The following is a 25,355-nucleotide window of genomic DNA, read 5'->3' as shown; positions in this document are numbered from 1 at the left end:
TGAGAACCTGTGCCAGCTGTGAGAGCTACAGGATATGTATTACACAATGTATCAAGCCACAGATTTTTGTCTGTGCCATATTATTAAATACTTCTCCCTCGGGTAGTATAAACCCAATAGAATGCACTGATCTGGAGGATATTTAAATTATTTCCCCGTGAAGAAAGTGGCCTTATATCTCATGTGGGATTTTACATGAGGTAATTTCTTTAAGAAGAATCTCATTTCAACAACATTTGGAATAAAAGAAATAATTTTTTTTTTTTTAGGAGTAATAATATTTTAATTCAACTACTTAAATCTAATGCTTCCAGCACTGTGACCATTAGTCATTCAGGAGTGAAGTCAATGGTGAGCTTCATTTGCAGAACACATACCCCTAACCGTTTTAAACGTAAATCAAATGATTTAGTTTTCATGGAAAAGGAAAAAAATGGAAGAAGGGATTGATTTGCTTGTTTATGAAGAAGGCAAGCATGGGATAAGAACTGTCTGAAATACAGTAATTAAAGTATTGATTCATCACAAGGGAGATGCAGACCTTTGACAGCAAATGTAAATGTGGACCGTGTGTTACTATCTACATTTGATGTAGATCCACTCATTTACTTAAAGTTTGAGAAATGGGAAGTTCACAGAAATGGGACTTTATGGCCTGATAAAAATCCAGTAGGAATAATTTGGAAGCTTCCGTAAGGTGACAGCATAATCTTCCAGTCAGGAATATTGAGTATCCCAGTCTTAGGATGCTTTATATTTAGTAGTTTAATACCTGCCATACCTCCTTAGAGAAAGTTTAATTGGCCTTAAAATCAAGGCACCCAAAATGATGAGTCTCTTGTGAAATGCCTAGCCTAATAGCCTAAGTTACTTTTGCAGCAAAAAAAAAAAAAAAAAAAAAAAAAAAAAAAAAAAAAGGCAAAAAATTCTATGCAGGTGCTCAAATATTGTACTACTGATTAGTATCTTCAGCATCAGTCTCCCTGCTGATTAAAGGTTCTTTACCATGAAATTCCCTCCTCCCCACAGGCATATTTTTATAATATTTAGCACTCAGTGCTTTACACTATCAAAGCATTTTATGCATGCTATCTAATACCTTCTAATTAACTCATAGATCTCCTATTAAAAAAAAAAGCATCTAAAATTAATGACATATGGTACCGCTGGCTTTTATATAATACATGCAAATTCAGCTTTAGGGAACAAACTTGGGTAAGCTGAGATTCCTTCCAGAAATCCGCCATACACATTGCAGTATTTGTATTTTTCAACAGGGAGGAAATGAACAATGATGCAAATTGCATCCGCACAATTAGGGAGCAGGGACTGAGCGCACGCACCAGCACCAGCGTGGCGAAGGGCAGCCTACAGATTTCAGCGTCAAAGTTTTCAGTGCCTTAATGAGTTGCACACCAATTACACGGGTTTCCCACAGACTTTGCTCTCCAGATCTGGAGAATGCATGAGAAACGAGTAAAGTCTGTCGTTTTGGTATCCGTCAAAGCTCCTTTCCATGTGAGGAAGTGCCTAATTTGTCATTTCACACTCAAAAAGGCGTGAAAGGCAAAAGGGAAGGAGGTTAGATGGAAGAGGGAAAGGGGGGAGGGCAGCAGCTCATGACAAGAGACAGTAGGCCTAATTTTGAGCTTGTGTTTGTTGCTGCAAATCAGGTATAAATTCAGTTAAATCATAGCAGTGTAAAACAGGTAAGAATGTGGCCCAGTGTTTCTGCTTACACAGAAAGATTAGACTTTTAAAACCGAAATATGAAACTAGGAACAAGGAACACTTTACAAATGAGATTATGGTCTATAGCAAATTTCTAACTTACATATTTTATTTACACGTGGACATCTTTTGTTTTATTTAATTATCATAAAAAGTATTAATTCCAACAATGCATTTTTTTCAACTTAAAAATACATAAAATCTTTGGGAGAAAAATCCCAAAGAATACACACATCTGAGGAATGTCTGCTCTGTGTCAAGAGCACTGGTCTCAGCCACTAAATATGTTTCCCTCATCGTCTTTTGTTTTAGCTTTGTTGTTGTCTTTTATTTTTCTTTCCCTCTGCATAAATTGATGCTAGCAAAGGGCCAGAGAAACAGTCAGATTAAAACCTTTAGAAAGATAGGAGAGGTGCAGGCAGGAATCCCATTATTCATTAATAGGATTTGTGCACATACCTCCCACGCATCACTTAGGAAATTTACTCCCAAGCATCTTGGTGGCAGTTTCAATTAGAGTCAACATTTCATTTCAGCAGATGGACTGCAAACTGATGGCTTCTCAAACTCTAATGGATAACGTTTTATAATTTCCCTCTTTTAAACTATGATTAGCTTTCTTCTTTTTGTGGGGAAAATGAATGTTGTCCCTAAGCCAATACTTAATTTGATTTTTTTGCTGAGCCTCTCTATGCTAGCAAATCCCACCCATGTGCCTTTATACAAGCCCCATGGGTAAGGGCGAGGGGGAGGGGGGCATTTTGCAGATCTCTCACACTTTTCTACAGTGCTTCTTTTTCAGAAAGATGCCAAAGAACTAAAATACCTCTGCCCTCCTCTGAAATCTAGCTACCTCTGGGGTGGAACATGGCAGCAAGTATTAACATGGGGACACGGACACTAAATCCTATGTGAAAATTATGCAAGAAGTACAGAACACAACTCATGTAGCCTCAGGCTATCCAGAAATTAGCTAAAGTGTACATCTTTTGTTCCTAATGAATGCATCTGAACATTATTGCCTGGTGTGTGGTACTCCAGTAAGAAACATCTCATTTGGTACCGTATCCCACGATACAATCTTGAACAGATTAACAGCGATGCTGAGTTATCTGATTTCAATAAGAAGCAATATGAATTCATAGGCAAGATGCACAAAACCATAACACAGTATTTTTTTTCTTTTCATGGAAAATGTCCTTTCTTTAAATAGAATTTCCAGACTACGTAGATGGTGGCCGGGCAGGCTCGTGGTGCCTTCGGTTTCGCTTTTTCTTCATCTCCTGCACGTGCTTCCACTTGGCCCCACCTTTGTTCCGCTGCCGCCGCTTCTCGCGGTGCCACATCTGTTCACAGTACTCGTCCAGGCTGAAGCTGGGGCTGCTGACCAGCTGGATGTAATCCTTGTACCTCAGCCGCGACTCGGTGAGCAAATCCCTCACCCGGCCCTCCTCGTCCTCAGTTTTCTGAGTGCTTTCCATTTGCCCGTTCTCAATGACGTTTAAATTCAGTTTCACGATGGTGTGGATGAAGGTGTGCTCCTGGGCTTTGCAGTAATAGGCTCCCGCATCCCGCTTTTGCAAGCTGCGGATCAGCAGCCCGTGCTCTGTTTTGATGATCCTTTCATCAGCCTTCAGCTGCATGGTCGGACAGAGAAGAACACAACACGTTAATTTAATTGGGAAAAGCAGAAGTACGCCAGTGCTGTGTTGAGCTGGAGGAAAGGCACGGCTGGCACATGGACCATCCCACCTCTTGGTTGCCAGCGTGCATGAGGCATATGAAGCTCAGGGAGATACCATGCAATCCTTCCCATTTTGGAGTAGTATTCCAAATTACAGCATCTCTATCAGTAACACTTCAGCACGCACTGGTAAAAGATGCACGCTGCACAGCTGAAAGGACCCCCACATTCAGCAGACCAAAATACAGTCAGGTAGCCTACACTCTCCACAGAAGGGTAGGCTTTTAGTGCCCACAAATCCCAATCATTTTTTAACTCATGAAGCAGAGACTGTTTTTCTTGGGGTATTTGTACTGCACCCAGTTTATTCAGGTCCTTGTATGTATCTGAATCACCGGGGCATTAATATATTTCCAAGAACTCCTCGTCCTGCTGATTTTTTAAAGTTACTTGCTCTGATTCTGATCTTAAACTGGGCTTTATAAAAGTGAGTTGATGATGGCTTTGACTCACTGAGACACAGTTAAAAGCACCCACTAAGACTAGAAGACTACAGCCCAACATAATTCTTCAATTATTTCATTATTTTGACTTTTAGATCTGTGAAAAAGAATTTTCAGGAAAAATGTAAATGTATAGGAAAAAATATACAGGAAAAGGAAAAAAAAAAAGAGATATTTCAAGTGAGGGCTGAAGTCTGTCAATGTGGAACCACACTTTGATTTATGAATGGAAATATTTTCAAAAATACAGCACAACATCCCTTGTTAAAAATCAAGGGAACCTTAGAGCAAAAACGCTGTCAGGCAAATCACATATCTGGTGATCTGAAAATGATTTACAAAATAAGCTAACTCCCACAAAACAACTGGGATGGAGCAACAGGCACCCAAATACTTTTGCAGCTGGCGAACATAGAAGGTAAGTGATTTGCCAAAGCCCATACAAAGATTAATAGCAGAGGTGGAAGTAGATACGAGAGCTTTAACTGCCAGTGTCTTCTCCTAACACCAATCTTTGCTTTGAAAGTGATCCTGTTCTAGGAGAAAGCTGTCACCTTGGGGCGTGCTATGTTCTGCTGCCACGCAGAGGCTGCAGCACCAAACAGCCTTGAACGGACCTGGAGTGCAGCTTGATTAGCCCACATTAAAGCCAGTACTTTAAATGCAGCACCAGCACTGCTGGTGGTATTGTTATAACATCTAAAAACTTCAGTGCAAGGCGGAGGGCCGGGTTTAAAAGGAGGAGGGGGCAGAGAGACCCGGCGTAGGATCTGGAAAATTTCCCAGGGTGCACATCTGACCCTCCAGCAAACTTCAGAGGAGGAAGATCAGGGAGGCATAAAGATGACTAAATTAGATTTATTCACAGTGGGTAAGCTACACACTGCTTCTTTATGTAAAAAATCTGCACATGATTCCCTCTGCTGCTCCATGGGAAAAGAAGTGTGTGTGCATGTGTGTGAGTATGCAATCTATGGGTATACATATGCGTATATACACAAAATATTTTTATAAATTTAGTACACACATATGATGACATTCAGTGGTAGCAGTTTTGTAATTGCTAGATAATTTTAGAGACCATTTCTAGATCCCTACAGAAAGCAATATATACATGGACATATTAATAATACATGCAGAGGGGGCTTTGGCTTGCTACTCTATCTACTATAACAGTCCTGAGTAAGGTATAGATAGACAGACAGACAAACAGATCCATTCCTGTGTATTGCCATTGATCTGACTGTATCAGAGATGTGAAATCAACTGCTGTAAAAGCAGGACACGGCTTTCGCAGCCTGGTTCTGTGACCAAACATTTGGCTCCTGCCACCAGCTGACAGCATGGAGTTGCCCCTCAATTTTAGCTTCTTTAACTGTAAACTGGATATATCCATGCCTACTGGCACCAGCAGCAGGAAAGCTTGCTAATTTCAGCAAATTCCTGGAAAACGGATTATCTTCTGACAACAGGTGCTACACAAGCACAGGCTAGTTTTGATTTACTACACTGAGTTTAAACCAGAGAACTCGCGGTCAATACGTAAGCACTCACACAGACGATAGCAAGGGGACAGACTAGAAAAGACCACTTTTCCATCTCCAGAAGCTACAGAATAGGGCAGCAGTTTTCAATCTTAACAGCTGGTGACACATCATTTGAAGCAAAACTCTGTTCCTTTCTTACAGTTGCAGTAAATATAGGCGCACAAAAGGTATTAATGAATTCAAAGATGAGTAGCTGTAGGCAGAAATAGGTCTAGGGCAAGTGTTTCCTTGTGGTGCTGTACTCCACAAAGAGAAGGGAGAGCAGGGCCAGGTGGAAATGATCAGGTAGAGCTTTGGTTGTCCCCACGCGACAGGGAAACCTTTTTCTTCTGCTAGGCTTCACACTATTGATGGCAAATCCTACACACCAAAGTGTGAGAAACTTGGGGAAAACAAAGTTGTGAAGAAGCAGCTAAATCCCAGACATTTGGGTTTCATAAAGTGCTACCAAAGACCCAGTTCCCACACTGTCTGAGTGAAAACAGGACCGATCTCTCCAGGTTCAAGGCTCGATGCAGTTGCACCAGTCGCATCTGCCTGTCCATGGCTCTACCAGTATCGTAGTCCAGAGCGGCTCGACAGCTGCGCACCTCCCACACTTGGACACCCTCCAGCTGGCTGCTGCAGTTGGCTCTGCGCCGCTCCAGAGAGCCCCCACTAGCGCTGCGCCTATTCACCAGTGAAAGGACGGCAGCAGAATGGAAGATCTACAGCTGAAAAGACCACCGACCCCCAATGCCAGCTCCCTGCGACTTGTAGCTATTTAACATTGTGCCTTCACTTTCTGGTCTTAAACATGCTAACTAACGGAGTTGGTCCCGCTCTGCCTTGGGATACCCTAGAGAAAGCTAACAGACTCTACATTGGTTGTGCCCCTTAATCGCAGCCCATCATGACTCCCATTTTTAACGAAGTAGTGCTCTTGAAGAATATCCTGTGTTAACCTTGGGTACTGATTTACGGTGACTGTCACCTCCTTCTTCTCTGTGGCTTCGTTGTTCATTCCTTTCTTATGCTCTGGCAGGATGAAATTATGGCTCCGATTTCACACCGATTGAGCAACACTTCATTATTGTTTTTCCTCCTCACTTCTCTTTTTGGTATCCTGTTTATGTTGTTTTACCCGCAGGTTCAGAACTCTTCCTGCCTTTCCTCTCTACTTGTTTCCCCACAGGGCTCTGGAGTTTCATAAACACCTGGCATTTCATTACTTGGTAGCAGATCTTTAACCTTTCACTTGAATTCTTAATGTGTTCTTTGGTTCCTGAGCTATAGATTTAAAACGTATTTTATTAAATTTGGGGGATAGTGAAAAGCCTAGTTAGGTAAAAGACATCATTTTATCTTGGTCAATTATGGATTCACTTTTTTTTTAATATACCCTAATCAATAACTCTTGTATTGTAACTCTTAAACTATTTCTAAATAGGATTTAACAATTCAGAAGTACAAAAGCCTTAATTTATAAAAGCATGTTGATATATGCTTAAATTTGGGCATACAATAAATATTAAACAAGAGGGAACAAACTGAGAACCACAAAAATGAAGCAATTGATTAGTATTGGCTTTCTTTTGTTAGTGGAGTGGGATCAGATTTTGACAATATTTTGTCAGCAAATGGTATTTTTTAATCACTACAGTAAGGACTTAAAGTTTCCCTAAGATACATTACATAAAGCACAGAGCATGTGAGAGAAAACAGCAACATTTGACAAAAGAAAAAAACCTCCACGTACATCAAATACTAAATTTTCACAACTTGAATTTAGCAACGGAAGAAGAATAGGCATTGCCAGTAAAGAAGGCAAATCTTTAAACAATCAGGAGGTGGAAAACAACCAGGATTTGAAAGAGCTGTGGCACCAGGTTAGGTCAATGCCTTTTGTCCTTTGCTAATGATGTGTTTAGATAGCTCCCTCTTTACAAATTCACATGTCAACTCTTTCACAGTTAAAACACTGCACCTGTCTGGGAGAAGAAAGTGGCTTCAAAGCCTGCCCTCCCTCATTAATCAACATGTGAAAAAAATGCTAGAGGTAAAGCTGGCCTAATCGAGGGTTAGCTGCAATGCCTGAACAAATTGAGAGTAGGAGAAAGGAAAATGGGGAACATTTGCTGAGAATTCACATTCATCTTCTTCTCCACATTGTCTTCTTCATCACCCTCATTTGACTGGAAATGAAGGTCAGTCTGGTTTTGTTGGAGTTATTGTTACATGCCACTTTGTTGCTTTTGTACTGGGAAAATAATCATTTAACTCCAATATGGCTGTAGAGTTATTTTTTCTCTCTCTCCCCCCCCCCCTTTTTTTTTAAAAAAATCTTCTTTTATTTACTGACAAACCACAAGAAAAACGAGGAATGTGTTGCTAGTCTAATGCCACTGTGGAGACACATGAGTCTTATTATTAGTAAGGTGAAGCTAACATCTCTTTATAAGCCTAATTTTTAAACTCCTATCCCCAAATATATTCAAAGCAAAACAAAAATATCACAGGACATATCTCAATTCAGATTTTTTTTTTTTTCATTTTTATGTTTGTTACAAAGGCGACTGTGGCCATCATGACACAAAAATCTCCAGCCACAGAACGACACGGCAACTTTTGCTTCCTTCACGGACGTAATCCCAGGACAGAGATCTGGGCTGGCTAAAATGAAAAATGCATTCTGAGTCTGGCTCAAACGCAGAAAAGAAACTTTTTTGCTCCTATGGGATAACTGGGTCAAAGTGTTGTGCCTAGCAAGACATCTTCTCTAATCCTGTACTAAAACTTGAGATGGTCATTAAGCTGGGTCTTCCAGGAAAAAAAACAGCCCGTGCTGTTGGGCAGGAGTATGGGAAAGAGCGAGAGCTGTTGAGGTAGAAACCAGGATGTACTTCAGCCTTCCAGTGGCTTCCTCTCCCCTCCTCCCTCCCAGCTATGGACAGAGCAAGAAAGAGCGAGTTAAGAGATCAGCGCATGTTCTGCATGTCAGACCGTATCACTTGTTCTGTCCCCTGCAACGGTACGTGGCATTTTGGCAAATCTGGGGCCACAGGAGACTAAGGGTAAAAACCTACATCAAATTGAGAGTGGAATATTTTTAAAAGCCACTGGATACCAAAACTAATGGCTTTGTATTTGCTAATGGCCCTGCACTTGCTTTTCCAGCCTCGACACCTATTATATACATAACACAACACATAGGAATTTTAAGAGAAATAAGCATCTGATTTTTAAGCTTCAGAAAACTTCAGAACTTTAAGATGTTATGAACAAATGACATCCCAGCATTTTTTTTTTTAACACAAATTCCAGTCCCGATAAAGCTCTCCCTCAACCCAATGACTAACACGGCAAGCACAGGAATAAACATGATCAATTGCGTGAGCACCGCGAAACACAAAAGCCTTCGATATTCGACTCGTGACCTTAAAACAGCCCCAAACTACAGGGAAATGTACTCCCACTGGCAGCCAAATGACCTGGTGACAGCTTCTGTGCCACAGGAGATCCTGTCCCTTCCCACAGGTCGTTCTGGCTGGAAGTCGGAGTCTGAACCATGACCTGGCAGGTGAAATGTCGGAGGCATCCTGCTGGGCCAAATGCTTCCCATCTAGTCTGGATTTTGCCCTTTTCCTTCCCTCAGGAAGCTGTACTGCATGTCATGGACAAGGCGTAACCATCTATTTGTAAAGCGAGGTTTGAAGATTTGCTGAGACATTATAGTTACCGCTCTGGAACTAAAAGTCCGTAACTTAAGTTCCAGGTGCAGAGTCATTTGCAAAGCATGGTATTGTCATCACAATAACTTATACCTTTAAGACACACACTAAAATAATGTATGGTGTTATTTGAGAAATCTACTGCAGGAAGAGAGAAAGAGCAGAAAATATAATTGCAATGGGAAAAATTATGGCAAGGCATTGGCTGAGCAAAGATCAAGCTACACATTAAATATGACTACACTGTTTCTTCCACATATGGTATTTTGGTCAAACTGAATAAATTAAAAAAAAATGCCAATTGCTCTGTCTATCTTTGTGTATTTTCTTGGGCCTCCAATTAGGCACTAACATTGATTAATTTATTTTCAGCAATGAACTAGATTTCAAATTAGAAAACATCACATTCTTAATTTCTAGATCCTCAAATTAAAAAGAGACTTAGTGTTTTAACCTGGAAATAGCCTTATTTTCAGTGACTGCTCAGAATATCTAAAGAGCTGGTCATTTATTTAGGCAGCAATATATGTAACTAGGACCATAGCTTCGGGTACATGCAGGTACATGGCATTCACAGATTAATATGTTTATCTTCAAAAATAACAAACAAAAAAAGCCCTTAAAAAAAATGAAATGTCCCAACATGACAATTCTGGATGTTCAAACTGAGTTTGATCTCACTGAGTTCCAGTTCTTACAACATTGAAATTAACCTGGGTGAAAACATTAGAAAATCTATTCCTAGAATAGAATTCTATAGCAGGGACCAAGCAAAGCTAATAGATATATACTGTCTTTAAATGATCTTATCTTGCGATTGCCAGAGTGTGTATGCATTTATATAAACTATAGTCTTCAAAGACTGAAAAAAAAAATATATATATATATAAATAAACTAACAAAATTACCCCCAAGGAATTCTGGAACACGTGCTCCAACTTGTATTTTATCAAAGCTAGATCACAGAAACACTGCTATGGCTTTAGGGACAATATGTGGTAATATTTGCCTACTGTTAGCATTCATAATGTAGACAATCTGTCTGAAGATTTCTTCTTCAAATTTTCTTCTAAATTTGCCTCAAAGGTTAATCTAGCCTTTTAGCAAAGCTTTACTTTTCTCGTACAAACAGATGTCAGACTGTTTACACAGAGCCAGCCCAGTAAACAGCGCTGTGCAAGGCTGCTCGTGTGCAAAGTAGTATGCTGGGCGCTTGCTAGAGATCCAAACGCCGTCACACGGCCGCACGTATCCCCTCGCTTTCTCGAGGTTACAGCCTCAGCTCCTTGCTCAGCAAAGCTGGAAAATCCCACAGTACAGCAGAATTGCTGCTTCTGGTATTTATAGTACTGGTACTTTGACCCAAAATAAGAAGCGGGTTCCCAGTTCACTGCCACAGCAAACCTTTGGAAATAACAAACGGTGGCGGAAAGTAATACAGCCTTAACACGGGCTGTATTAGATAGGCTTATAGGCCGCCTTAACTTTGTTCAAGAGCCGGTTTGACCTGCAGTCTGATCGATAATCAAACGAGAAAGTCAACTTGAACTTGGCTCCCTGACCTTCAGAGGCGTAACTGAAGCTATGATTTATAAGAAAATCTACTGTTTTGTTGGGTTTTTTTTAGTTTTTTTTTTCTGAATTTGGATAGACAAAACTCAGAAACAGCTCTTCATAAGGGTCTTTTAAATCTGGAAAATGATACTTATTGTGATTATGAAATACCCATTCTTCACAGGGAGCTGGCTGCATTAGGCAGAGTTTGTGGCTTTCTTTGAGAAACCTGGGCCCACGTTATAATTATAACACCTCATTTTTATAAGGGTTGAGGCCCCTCAAAACTTGGTATAAACTTCCTGTTCAGAAAGAGAGAAAAAAGACAGCAAGAAAAGAAAAAAAAGAAAGAAAAAGGAAAAAGGAAAAATTTAAGTATCTGCTTAAATGTATTTGAAAATGAGACTTAAACACATGGTTAGAATTAGGCATGTGCTTAACTTGTTTTCCCGAGTGAGGATGGGTATAATCAAACATGTAAGGGTATTTTCTGAAATGTTGCCTTAGGGAAGTGGAGCACAGATTCTTCTGTGCAGGACAGTTAAAGGTAAATCAATTAAAGCACAAACCATGAATGCTTATTGGCCTTTAAAGACTGATAAACATAAGTTTGAGGCAGGTTTTGAGTTCAACCACCTGTGGCTGTGGGCATGCTTGGCCTGCTGATCGGAAGTCCACTTTTTTTTCCCCAAATATGGATTATAATAGAGGTTAAAGATAATATTTCAAAGCAGTAATCTCCTTCCTTTGGTATTAAGCCTGCATTATGGGAAATACTGTGTCTATAAATTAATGATATGTTCTTTCTCAGCAGAGGAAGGAATCTTTGGCAATGAAAAGCACAAGGAAGAGAAGGGAGGAAAATTAAAAGTAATGCAGTGTCACAGTCAATATTCAGTCCAGGATTTTTTGTCTCATCTGGTGGAAAATCAGAAGCATCTTGAGGCCTCCTTACTCTGGCTTCTTGGGCCATCACATAATTGGGGTAGCAACTCTGGGGTGGCCTCCTGCTTGGAGGCTTCCCTTCATGTTGCAAGCAGTGCTTCTAGACTGCTGCAGCGAGCTACATCTCACCAAATGGGGCTGTTCTCACAGGCACTGCGCTGGCCTAGACCTCCCTGACTTTGCAAAACAACGAGCCCACGTTTGCACTCAGAAGGTCTCATAGGATGAATTATCATTGAGAGTGGAAGGCCAGGCCTGAAATCATGTTATGCATTTGATAGTTCCTGTCATTCAAACTAAATGTTATCTAGGTTGAACATTTAACAGAAAAGCCTATCTAACACCTGGGACCAGCTCATCGGAAAGGGCAGTGCTTTTCCCTTCTCCTTCCCTGTTGCCATGGTTGCAATCACAGCAGGACTTGGCCTCAGACACAAAACCACTCATGTGAGAGAAAGGCTATGAAGACTCCTGAGGTTTGAGACTGACTCAAAACGAGTCCAAATCAGTCCCAGCCCGTTGACCTTGGGCACTTGCTAGGGCCCCCTATATTTTGTCTCCAGCTCGGAGAGGAATCTGCAGGAAATTGTGAAGGGCGCAAGTGGGGAGCTGGCGTTTTCTCAAGGGCTGCTCCACCAGTGAGGACCCCTAACCTGGTCCTGCAGGAACGATGCACTATCGCAGATCTCACCACTTTCTACTCCAGATGCAAGGTGTGAATCTTTAACCTGACTTCTCCACATCAGCGCAGAGCAGCATTTAAAGAAAATCCTCAGGCTCCACCAAACAAAAAAAGTGAATAAAAGCTTTTGACTGCAGAGATCATTCCTTCCTCGAGCAGAGATGGAGGGAGGCAGGGAGCCATATGTGGCAATTCTTAGCTACATTGCTTAACATGATAAGGGAAGGCAATCAGACACTAAAGTGAATAGAGGTTTGATTGAAAAGAATGTCCTGAATGTATTGTTGCTCACAGAAATAGCAGTTGTGCTAATTACTTGGGGAAAAAAAATAGTACTCTGATTTTTTACCACTGTTTAAAGCCTAATTTATCGTTTTTTCTTTTTTTTTCTTCTTTTTTAAATGAGCAGGTAAGTTAGAGCAAATAAATAAAACTGCTTACAATACAGTGCAAATGGCTTCCCTCTTCCCCACTGCATGCCCGAAATGGTGATACCAGAATGCTATGCGATAGCTAAGGCACAGCAAGGAAAAGTAAAACATCTACTAATCCCAGTAACTCCTGCCTCTCAGTACTCAGCTGAATTCTCTGTAGAGGAAACTTGCCTTGATGGCTATAACTTACCTCTTCTCGATGCTCTTCTCCAGACCGTTGAATATACCACCTAATAGAGGCTTGCTGGGATTTAGGAATACATTCCAGAAAAGTTGAATTAAATTCAATGCCAAAAATCACCTTTTCATCAGCAGTTTCATGACTAATGCCTGGAAAGCAAACATGGTACAGGAGATTAACCCTGACCTGATTTTTAAAGCAATGGGAAAATAGCCTGATTCAGAACAGATGCTATACGAGTGAGTGAAGTATAAAAAAGCAAAAGGAAACTTAACTTTTAGCTTAAAACATAACTATGAGGATTTAGAGGCGGCTGCTAACTTTCCTTCAGTGCAACTGGTTTTTAAGGAGGTCAATAAAATCTGTATCATGGGCTTGCTCCATTTTAAAGCTGAGGCTTTCACCTTTGAGGAATTTAAAACCTGCTCTGTATTTTCTTGTACGTAACGCTACTACTGAACCTGACAGAGGTGGAGCAGGGACTGAAGGTAGGCTGTAGTCACTAAGGTCTGCTTTGGTCCTCCCGGACACTGCGAAGGAGTCGCAGGACCATTTCAGTTTACCTTCCTTAAGCGTAATTTGGAGTGCCAGGTAGCATGCCCCAGACAAAACGTTACGGTTGAAATGAGCAGATCTGGGTCCCCTTCGTGGTCGTCTGTAAAACCTAAGCATGTCGTTTCTAATCTCCGCTCTCCTTTTCCCTTTCTAAGGCTTTATCTATGTCTTATTTGCCTTATCACTAGGCACAAGCTGTTTCTTACACTCTGCCTATAACAGAGAGGAAGGTGAAAGCAGTGGCTTCTCCCAAATCAAAAGTCAGCTCAACAACAAAATGGATAGAATTTTGTTTTTTCAATATAATAAGTACTTATAGGAGCCCTCCAGAAATCCAGGTTCTCTGTTTTAATTGATTTTCTTCTATTTCACTGTGCCACAGAGATTTCAGTAAAGCCAGGCAACTTCATACTGCCAATACAGTCTGCAGGTAGAGAATCTCACATGGTGGAACACTAAACTTAAGTAGGCTTTGGGGCCATAATATTATTAATTATCACAAATACCATAAATAAGCCAAGAGCTTGGAGTGGTATAGGCCAGCTTCATGGCTTTATAGCACACAGGGGTCATCCACAGCTGGATAAATTTTCTGTTGGTGGCACTACAGCAGGGCCAAGGATTTGTTTTAATTTGTGTGCTAAGTGGTTTTACTTTTGTCCAGTAAAACCAACTCTTTCACTGTTTCTTTATCCTTCCAGGAAAATGTGACATTTCTGCTGGTACTGCTGTAACTGTGAGCTTTACACAGTCTCAGATACCACTATTTGGAGACTGACGGTAAACAGTAAGTGGGGAAATTCTGGCCCTTTGGGAATCAACAGGAGTTTTGCAATTGACTTTAATGGAAACGAGATTTTTACCCCGACTTTCTAATTATGTCTGCATGTACACATGCACAGAGTCCTGTATACTGTGCAGCAGACTTGGGCTTTGATCCTGTGGCGAGCAGCTCTGATTTCTGCAGTGACTCACGCTGAGATCTGCGGCAGGCATCCAGCACTGCCGCGGCATGAAAATAACCAGAGATCAATCGAAAGTGGTGGCTTTGCTCGAATCAAACTCCGCCATACAATCAATACTGTTTTGACTGGGCTGTTCACTTTAATAAGTGAATATAAGAACCCCAGACAAACCCCCGCCTGGGTCTGAACGCTTCCCGTCCATTTTGCGCTGCCGCAGAGATTGCTGCGCAACCGCAGGATTTCGTACTGACAGAGCACGCTGTAAGCGAGCGGCTGCGGTCGCCAACGGAGCAAGCCAGACGCTATGGCAGTCGAAAAGAGGGGCTGGGAAAGGGAAGGGGGAGCTGACCGGAGCGGGTCTGGGCTCCTGTTAATAGCAGGGTGTTTCAGCAGCCGAGGGGAGGAGGAGCTGCCCAGTTTGGCAGCTGGAGCTGGGCCTTGGGACTTTTGTCCCACGGTACGCGGCGGCAGGGAAAAGGATGGAGCAGTCCCCGTTCGCCCACACGGCTTTCCTTACGGGATTATCTGCTCCGTGCAAGGATCACGAGGGGTGTTGTACCACGCCTCCATGTCTCGGCACAGGTCACTGCAGCACGAGAAACGTATTCGAGGTACACCAACAGCGACAGCTTTAACGGTGTCAGTCCCTCCGGCTCAGCAGGGATGCGCAGTCAGACAGAGACACTTACAGCAAACCGTTACTGAAGTGACCAAAGGAAAAGAAAGGTGCAAAACACTCACTGTCTTCCACATCCCAGCACTGTGCAACGGGGTCTCCATATTTGACATCTTGCCTCCTGGCTCGCCTATGGGAAGAGCATGAAAACTTGTAACACTTCAGGCATAATTGCTGGAATTCAACAACAAAATGCAGAGGAGTTCAGCAGATGTGGACTCGCATTGCTCCCACCCTACTGCTGACAATTACAGTCTTAACTAAAACCAGCCTCACCCTCAAAGCAGCATGTGGCCTAGAGAGATTTGTACAACTGACATCAAGAGAAAGGCTTGTGATTTGGGGAAAACCACTGGGAAGGGAAAGAGAGAAAAGGAGAGAGAAAAAAGTCTGCCTAGAATAAAAGATGTGCAATGTGGTGACAGAACATCTAAATGTGCTCCAGGAGCACTGTCACAGATCTTCTGGTGGGACTGGCCATCCTGGGAATACTCAGAAATATCTTTAATGTTGCCTGTTGTGAAAAAGAGCTCAGGTTCAATGGGTAATATTCAAAATTGAGCTCAAGATCTGCCCAGCATAACTAGTAAATCAACCATTAAAATGAAGAAGGAAAAGTTTAAATTTTATTGTGATTTAAAAAGAAAAAAGTCAAATCTGATTATCTTTATGAAGAAATGAATAGAGTAAGCTCCTGAGAGTCAATAGCTCTGGACTGTCTACCCAGTTCCACGATTAACTGGCTTGGTGTGTTACTCCGGGTGTGTTACTTAAAGTTACTGTGATTTAGTGTTGTTTCATTGTAACAGTACTAAAAAAAATAACTCCTCCTGTGTCAACGAGCACTTTTATCTCCTGAGAGCTAGAAATGGAAGTTCATATTTTAATTTTTCAGTACAAGAAGTTGAGACACAGGAAGGACCTCACTTTCTCACAGTCACAGTAAAGGCAGCAGGGCCTTACAAACACGAAGCAACGCCTCAGCACGAAAGTTAGATCCTGAGGCAGAGGTGTCCGCTATGGTAAAAGCTTTAGACATGCTGGAAGCACAGGCAGCTAGACAGAGGGAAATATTTAAGAAACTGATCTACTGGAGGATTCCCAAGGCCAGTCACCCATCCCTTTTTTTTGAGCTACAGCCTTTTGGCCTACCCACCAGACTGAACATCTGTTTAAGAGCATGGACCATCAATCTCTGTATCCCAGTCCCACCTCAGACTTCAGCAGGCCTCACATGTGACTAACTTTGCAGTGAGCCTGAACACTTGCTTTTCTGTTTTCATTTACATTTCGCTGAATTTAGTTTATTTTGGCTTTGAGGGAAAATACATAAAGTTCCATGACACCATGACACAATAACCTATGACTCATTAACTTCAATGGTTTGTCTAATTGCTTAGTTCCAGTCCTGTAGTCCCTAAGGTAGAAAAAGGTCTCATTCCAGAGCCCAAGCTCAAACTGCAACCTCTGACCCTTACTACAAGAATTACTGTCAGGAAGGCTTCCTCCAAAGAGGAAAGAAGAGGCTGTGAAGGCAGCGAGCTCGGAGCTCTGGCTAAATCAGCCAACAGTCCAAGAGGGGCATCACATGCCAAATCAGCAAACTTAGTTGCTGCACTGCTGCAGCCTGTGACATGCTCTCCCCTCACACAGATTCGTGTTGGTGGGTAAAGGAGGTAGGTACAGAAAGTTCAGAAATAGCTCCCTTCTTTCCAGAAAAACTGCTCCTGATGTGCACAAAACATACCACTTAAATCTCTGTCTCCCTCCCATGGCTAGCTCATGAATACAACTTGTAAGTGATACAATAAGCCATATTTAGGTTAGGTTAATTATATGAGACAGGGGAAGCTCATTAGTTTAAACTCGATGAGTTAAGTGCATTTTGTTATTGATCACTCTGGGTTACCGTACTAAACTCCACCATATGACTATGACCCTACCCAAACTCCACCGTGTGCTATGACCCTATGCAAAAAGAGATGCTCCTGCACGTCTCTTCCATTGCTGCATTCAGGCAGAGTCAGCCACAATCAGGCCCTCAATCTGAGCATCTTGTACTTTAAAGCACTTGGCATAAAAAAGGGAAGTGATGGATTCACAATGTTAGTTGCAGTAGCTGAGTTATTGTCACACATGCCCAAACAGTGTTACATTGGCTTCACAGCTCTTCTAGCAGAAATATAAATATGCCCAAAGCTTGATCAAGATTTTAAGGCAAAAGGCATGCTAAGTAAAAAGGCAACACGTCCTGATTGGGAACGTTCTTATATTCTTGCAGTGAGGACGATCTTTTACAGCTCATTGTACTTTTCTCCTCACCTTTTAGAAGTGGGTGCATATCTGGAACACGAGCTTCCATCCCAGGCACAGTATGGGTCTCTGGCGAGGCAGCAGTCTGCACAAGCCTTCCCATACGTGTGACATCTGTGCAGAGAGAGCTGAACCAATCCATCCCTGGAACCAATGTACAATTGTTGCTGCAAATCAGGCAAAGCAAATGAATTAGGAACATTCTCCAAGTAGCCCTTTTTAAAAAGTTCCCTTCCGCAGTGCCACATATGCAGACTTTCAACCTTGTCCCAGATTTTATAAAACAAGGGAGAATCCCCCCCCCCTCCTTTGCTGCAAAATGTTTCTCAGGACTCTGTGTGAACTGGCCAATCTCCATCAATTCCTGACAGCATGACAGAGCAGGGAGAGGACTGCAGGCCTGGAAAGACACCAGCACTCAACACCAACACCTTTAGCCTGAACGTGCTGTATTAAAAAATCAGAAGCCATCCCCAGCGAGAGTAGTTTAACAACATGTTTATAAAACAAGGGGAAGGATAGCCGTGACATTAAGAATCCGGACTGGGAACTAGCGATGACCTTGTGTGGATAAAACATTATCTTCTTTTGCTTCTGTTCCTCATGTAATATGGGGATAACATTACTCCCCTCTCCCCAACGTGTGAGCGGGTTGCCTGCTGAGACAAGGGTGGTCCAGCGGCTGGCTGCTGAGCCGGATCTAGCTCCAGCGGCGCTTCCAGCTGGCCTGCCACCTTTTTCCAGGGGTGATGGGACGCAGCTGTGCGATGCGTGCCTGCACGGCGGAGCGCCTCCTCCCCGGCACGGCACGCACGCTGTGCCAGGGCTGCTCTTGCCACCTCGGCGGGGCAGGAGCGGGGAGATCTGGTGTCACGCTGTCTCCTGAGCGCGCACGTGGCCACCGCAGAGTTGCCATAAAGCAGTTTCCCATAGGAAGGTTCCCAACAGGGACTGGCCCCTGCAGTTGCCAGGATTGGACCACCCAGATTTAGACTGTGAATCTGGAGTACTGCGACCAGTTTTCAGTCTGTGTGCACACAACTTTTAGCACGAGGCCCTAATCTTAGTGAAGTCGCTTGACTACTACTAACATAATAACAGCAATAACAGTAATAATAATTTATAACTAGATTGCATAGAGCCAAGCATTTCTAGTGACAGGAAAATGAAATGCGCATTGACTTAATTCACAAATCCCACAACCATATGACTAAAGATTTGTTTCCATGAATAATTACCAGCTTGGGTACACAAATTACTGTTTGTAAGCAAATGTGAATTAGGCAGGCAAACAAGTTCAAATATATCTTTCTTTCCAGATACACTCTAAGAGTCATCCATGGAAAGTTGGCCAATAAGTAACAGATATCACCTGAATTTACTAAGCTGGATGTCAAGTATATGCTATATCTTTCATTGATTAAATAAGCTTCTAAATTACCTGCTTTTGAGAAATCTCCATAGTCGAGATAAACGAAGGGTGCTGAAAAATAAATCAGTAAAGCTTATTAATTTACATATTCTTTTATTATTAATGAAAAAGAGAACAGAACTGAACATCTGCTTGACAAAAAAAGTGAATACAAATCAATCAAAGATTAATTTACTTGTTTTAAACAGGTATGGGAAAAAAACTAAAAAAAAAATAAATAAATAAATAAAAAAAAACCCTCCTCCCTCCAAAATCTCTACATATATGCTTCCAGAAATTCCTCCTATTAGTTTTCCCTGCTACTCATGAGATGATTGGTTTTAATTCATAGAGTTTGCGATTTACCCCATCCCAGGGACGAGCAATGAGCCTTCACATCAACTTAAGTTCTTATTAAGCATTATTTGAAAAGCTTAGATGGCACTTAAGAGATACATAGGGAGATCTTCTGCACCAGGATATACTTCACATTTATGAAAGACCGTGCAAGTTCTGCCAGTGACTGATGGAGGAATAGGACAGAGCTCAGAGTATTAGCTACCCCCTAATAGAAAATGATTAATCATCTAAGCCTATTGTTTAATTTTAATGTAGTCTAGGAAAAATTGAATGTTTTTTCAGCCCCTCACCCTCTTCAATTTTCTGTATTCAAAAGCATAAAGGTAACATTTATAAATGTTACCGATACAAATGTGAGGGAATGTCTGCTAAGCAGAAAAAAACAAAAATCTATTTTTTGCGTATTAAATATGATATGGTGCAGTTACCCTTGACGTTATATTTTAAGAATGCAGCAAATTGATGCACATACTGAAACTCATGATTACTTGGCAGAGCACCGAGTAGTCTTGGTATTTTCAGAGTGATATTTATAATTAGTGTCCAAGACAGTGGAAAGAAGACATGGAGATACTTTTTAAAAAGAAGAGTAGTTTCATCATATGCATGACATATCAAAAGATATATGTAGAAATGTATTCCTTGAAATAATGTTTAAAGATCCAATCCTTAGGCTCAGGAAACAGTGTCTAAATTTCAACTTCATTTATTTAATATGAGTTAGAACTTTTGGCTATGACCTCCCATAGTACATAGGAGAGAGAATATATGAGAAAGTGATCAAAATGCCAGGGATATGAATTAACTTTAATGACGAAGTAAGGTGAAAACTGAGGAAAAGTGAGATTAACAGTAGGGAAAATGCAGATCTCCATTTTTCTACTGTAAATATACTTCAATGTCAGATCTCTCACCAACATTGAGGTTAATCAGAAATTGTGCTGGTGCAGCAGAAAGGAGGTTTTGGCTTTTTAAAACTTCTGTTTATCAGGAAGTCATCAGTGTTAGCAGAGTAACTGTGACTTTTCTTTTCTATCATCCAGCCAGAATAACCATATCAAAGTGGTCAGTAATGTTCAGCCAGTTCTCATAAAAGAATTAAAAGACATTGACAATCAAAACTTTCTTCTTTTTATTAAATAATGGGTCTCACAATAAGATTGCAAGATGGAACAAGGCAAAATAAATGAAAAAGTCTTTCTATGAGTTTGAAAAATCATGGATTTTTTTTTCTTTCTTTCTTTCTTTATTTATTTTTTCAATTGACTTACCCAAGGAATATCAACATATTTAAAATTTTAAACAGTGCCCCTCTGGAAATTTGAACTAGTTCCAATAAACAAACAAACAGACAGATGAGGCCAATCTGGGCCTTAAAGTTTCCTAAAAAATATTTAATTAATATAGTTTCTATTAACACTTACCTTGAATATTTGCAGCTCTTCTAGGACTACCTCCTCCTTAGTCCACTTCTCCTTTGTGATACTCACAACTTTCAGTACTGTGCCTACGTCTGAAACATATGTAAAACCTACAATTATCTTTCAGTATAAAAGTGCTACTTCATTTCTTACTTCATATCAACTCGATCTCAGATTCTTAAAAAAATTGTGAGGTTCTAAATTTGGATTACAAAGAGAAAATTGGAATAATGGGCACTGGAAATCAAGTTACTGCATCAGGGATGTAGGCTTCAGATGACATCTGTCCCTGCTGGGTGACTGCATGGTCTCAAACACTACACTTGTGGCTTTACCACATGCACACACACGTAGGCACACACATAGGCACGCACACGCACACGCTCATGCACATACACACTCCCAGCTACAAGTTTCTGCATATTTCCTTGTCCCCAGAATTGGGGCCCATCTGACCTCCAAAGAGACCTAGCTTGAGGAGTTGCACTGGCAGGCAGTTATTTGCTTTTGTTTTAGAGGATTAATTTTCATCCAGCTGAGCTCTTTAATGAGAAGTAGGTTTCATTTTAATGCGGGGAATAATGCATTGTGTTTTTTTCTCATTTATCTGGTCTCTTTAGGGAAATTTTTGAACAAATACCTCTTTCCACATCAGAATTTGTATTTAAAATCTGTAGAAATAGCTTATTTGGGCTTATTCGGATTTTTTTTTTTTAGTTGAAATTATTTATTAATTTCGACCTGAATTCCTGGTTTGTGAAGAAAATAGCTACCCAGCTTAACTCATATCACCACAAATATGTGAATCTTGAACTGCCTTAAAAATAAACCTTGAAAATGTGTTGGGGAAGTTGGGGAGTGAGTGGCTGGAAAATGCAATGTGGAAACGACCTAAGACAACTTAATCCTAAATATTACGCGCAATATTGAAAAGATAGACTACAAAATGGAAAGAGTGAGATTTTCATTCTTGGTTTCTCCCAAACTACAGAAGATCATATCTAATCACACTAATCAAAGTTAAAAATATTTCACTTTGCCCTATGTGTTGGCCATTTTACCACACTAGCCAAGGTCTGCGTAAGTAGAAAGAACTGCAGTTCGGTTGGGTGTACAGAGCTGCGGGCGTTTCTAAACTCTGCAGCAGGATAGTTGGTTACATTCAAACACACAAGCTCCCGACCTGCTGCTGCTCAAAATCTCTTGAGTATTTGGTATATTTGTGTTCAATCTCTACATATAACATCTGAAATTTTATCTTCGATTGTATCTTTCTTTTTTTTTTTTTTTTTTTTTTTTCCATAGGACAAATTTAAGCGGGTAAGATGGAACAAAAACATGTGCTTCTGGAAAAGAAAACTCTCACTTTTAACGAAGGTAATGTAGACAAAAAACGTTTGTGTATTACAGAGTGCCACCTAGTGACTACATGGTACTTGCTGGCCTAGAGATCTCCAAACTTGAAGAATTAATCATTTCTGCTGGCCAGTAACAGTTAAGCTGTGAGTATTCTAGCTGCTAATCTTTCAATAAACTTAATTCCTATGAGAAACTATTATAATCGAGGATAGCAAAATCCTGAAAGCAACCTTTACAACCACCAAAAAGGATATTTTCTATATTTTAAATAACAAACCTGCCTGACAGCTTACGTTTTAAAATGTTTATGTCTACATTATTATCACATGGAAAGTAATTTTTAGATGGCGTGGGCACTCTCTCAAATCCTAGGCATCACACAACTTGGAAACGTGGTCACTTCTCCACTTTGATGACTAGAAGAATGACTGCCTTCAGAAAGCAACAAGGATCTTCCACGATCACGGGCAAAATTTATTCCTAGTCTTCCTAGCCAGCAGGTGGGAAAAGGCCATATTAATGTTCTTCGACATGAGTAAGCCTCTGTGCTTGCATCCTGGCACCCCCGTATCTGACAGGCGGGGATTGCAGAGGGACTCCTACACTTTTTTTCTTTGAAAGAAGGAGTTGTGAGAGGGCTTGAGCTGAAAGACATGCTCCAAGAGAGGCAATCTCCGAACTCCTGCGGCATGATACAGCTGTGAAGCTCTTGAAGGCTGAACCGACTCACACTTTGTAAGAGGTGACGCTCTGTGACATTTTAAATTCACTCTTCTCCAAAATACTCAATTTTATCACGGTACTCTGCAGAACACAAACTTTGCTTATAAGCCAGACCAAATACAGTGCAAACCAGCAGCCTCCAGGTAGATTCAGACAGAAACCTTAGTTTCTCCACAGCTCATGCCAGTAGTAGCTTAGCCCTTGGATAAATCTTTTCACCTCTGCGTACCTCAGTTTCTCCTCTTGTGAAATGGGGTTAATGACAGCAATCTCCTTAGCAAAGCATTCGGATCTACTAATGAGAAATGCTTTCTAAGAGCTGTTAATACTCACAGAACCTCAAACTGTGGATTGAGAATAAGGAATTTCAGTAAGGATTTCGGAATAAGTAGTAAGAGAGTGTATAATTATTTCTGAAATATTATGAATTGGTATGTTAATATTTCTTTGCATATCATGCTGCCGGGTGGTCCTTCCAGTGATCCTAAATTTAATTACAATGGTAGAAATAGACTTTTTTTCTTAAGGGATACAATAATCATAAAAATGTAAATAGATACATAATTATGCATAATATAACTGCAAAGCAGGTTTCTTCCCTGATAGAGTAGTTCAACCTCAGTTTGTTCAGTCCTGGACCTCTTATTTGGAGCTATGCACATTGCAAAGTAATATTTTTAAAGTGTTTAAGAGGAATAAGGCAACAGCTTTAGCTCCAATTTTAAATGTTTAGTGTCACATAAAATTTGATACTGAAGCACTAGGTCACTTTTGATAATGGAAATTACTCCTTCAAGTTACTAAAGGTTTTTGCTTGTTTGTTTGTTTTGTTGTGTTTTGTTTTTTAATGGCTGATTGACATACTGCCACCAGGAATCAGAGCCAGAGCACTACGCAGTATAAAGTCAGGTACTGAATGGCACTCAGATAGTAGGACAGTCCAGTTACACTCCACCTGAGTTATCTCCTCAAGAGCAGGATGTGCTCATCTCAGTAGCAATTCCCTAAGCCAACAAGTCCATCTAATCATAGTATTTCTAAGAAGCTCTGGCACAGACTTGAGGGCATCTAAATCCCCCTGGAAGCTGCATGTAGGACAAAAAACATTACTTTTAAAACAATATTTTAAGCTTTATGATGTGAATGAAAAGGTTTACTGGGGCCTGCTGGAGTAAAATAAAATTTTCTTAAGGGACAAGCCTTGTGCAGAACGATGATGGAAGCTCTCCTGTACCTGTTCCTAGGAATATAACATCGTATTGTCCATCTTCTGCCATGACGTGATCCACCACAATCTGTGTCAGCCGATAGTCCACATTGATTCGAGTGAATACTGGTCCTCCTGTCACTGGGTAAACTGATTTGTACATCAGTGGGTGGCGTTTTATAAAGCTGATGACTTCATCGGGAAAATCTCTGGTAGACTTTATAAGTGGGTCGTAGGTTTTGCTTGGACACTGAAAAGAGAGGGAACAAGAAGATGAGAGGAATATTAGGAAAGAAATAATAGGAGTAATTGCAGATTTGTTTGTGTGTTTTGAAATCTAGAGGTTTCTGCCTAGCTCCTCAGTTATCTTGAAAAGCAGGATACCTACCCATGTGCCTAGGTAGGCATATAAGTTTAGTCAGTTGTTTCCTTAACCTAAAACCTTGGCCACAGAAGGCTTGTTTTGTAGACACCTAAATACACAAACCCATTCAAAGAATTGCAGCTATCAGCTGCTAACAGACACGCCTTTAAAGCACTTTTGCCAGGGACCAGTTATTTACCTTACAACAGAAATAAGTTGGTGTTTTTTTGAAAGTAGGGAAGCACACTGGGATATTTGGCATTCACTTTCAGTATATATTCCTTTGGCTCTTCAAAGGGTCATTTTCTTCCTTGTTTCATCATTTTCTTCTCTTATCTTTTCATTTCAAAAATGTTTCCCCTTCATCTTCATTTTCCTTTGTCCTGCCCCCACCTGTTTATCTTTTAAAACTACTTAAAACTTGCTAATTTGTTTCATCATGACCATTTGTGCTGCTACTCAGAATTATAAATCTTCAGTTCCTGTTGGTAATATCTCCACACCCACACCTACTTACAGATACGTGCATGCTTTGAAGAAACAACTCCTACAGGTTTTTCTTCTTTCCCAGTCATAACTTTTGCTAACATAAATTAAAATATAGAGAGGAGATGAATTGCTTCTCTAAGATACTAAGGAAAAGACAGTATTAGAAAAAAGAGATTGTTTGATGTTGGATAAAGTGCTAACAATTCATATTTACATATATGTAAACCTCAATTATTAAAAGCTAAACATACTTATTGATGTATATCACTGAATGGCTTTTAAGACTATAATCAAGACTCTTTCTGTTTCTTCATCTAGCAGTATTCCTGAGTACTCTGCAGAGTATTAGATATGACATTAATAGTCTGACCATTATCACTAGTCATGACAATACAATATTATTATTGACCTGCTGCTTTCACATCATACATCCAGTATTATGACTGATTTTTAACTTTTTTTTTTTTTTTTTTTTTTTTAATATATACTGGAGTCATCAAGATTTAGTCATTAATAATTCAACAATGTAGGATAATCTCCA

General features: G+C 40.6%; 1 protein-coding gene across 1 annotated transcript in view; it reads right to left on the bottom strand.

Moving 5' to 3' along the window:
* Positions 1 to 1,639: 1,639 nt before the first annotated feature.
* The window catches only part of SEMA3D (semaphorin 3D), a 139,091-nt gene continuing 115,375 nt past the window's right edge, over positions 1,640 to 25,355 (bottom strand). Inside the window, exons 12-18 of the mRNA XM_062581305.1 lie at positions 23,989 to 24,211; positions 20,676 to 20,764; positions 18,922 to 18,963; positions 17,490 to 17,647; positions 15,233 to 15,297; positions 12,981 to 13,120; positions 1,640 to 3,368 (exon numbers count right to left, since the gene is read on the bottom strand). Coding sequence (XP_062437289.1) covers positions 2,955 to 3,368; positions 12,981 to 13,120; positions 15,233 to 15,297; positions 17,490 to 17,647; positions 18,922 to 18,963; positions 20,676 to 20,764; positions 23,989 to 24,211 — 1,131 coding nt within the window. The 3' untranslated portion in view covers positions 1,640 to 2,954. The remainder of the gene's footprint in view (positions 3,369 to 12,980; positions 13,121 to 15,232; positions 15,298 to 17,489; positions 17,648 to 18,921; positions 18,964 to 20,675; positions 20,765 to 23,988; positions 24,212 to 25,355) is intronic.

This window comes from Rhea pennata, chromosome 1 (genome assembly GCF_028389875.1).
Source record: "Rhea pennata isolate bPtePen1 chromosome 1, bPtePen1.pri, whole genome shotgun sequence".
NCBI classification, from domain to species: domain Eukaryota; kingdom Metazoa; phylum Chordata; class Aves; order Rheiformes; family Rheidae; genus Rhea; species Rhea pennata.
This window is presented reverse-complemented; position numbering and strand designations above follow the sequence as displayed.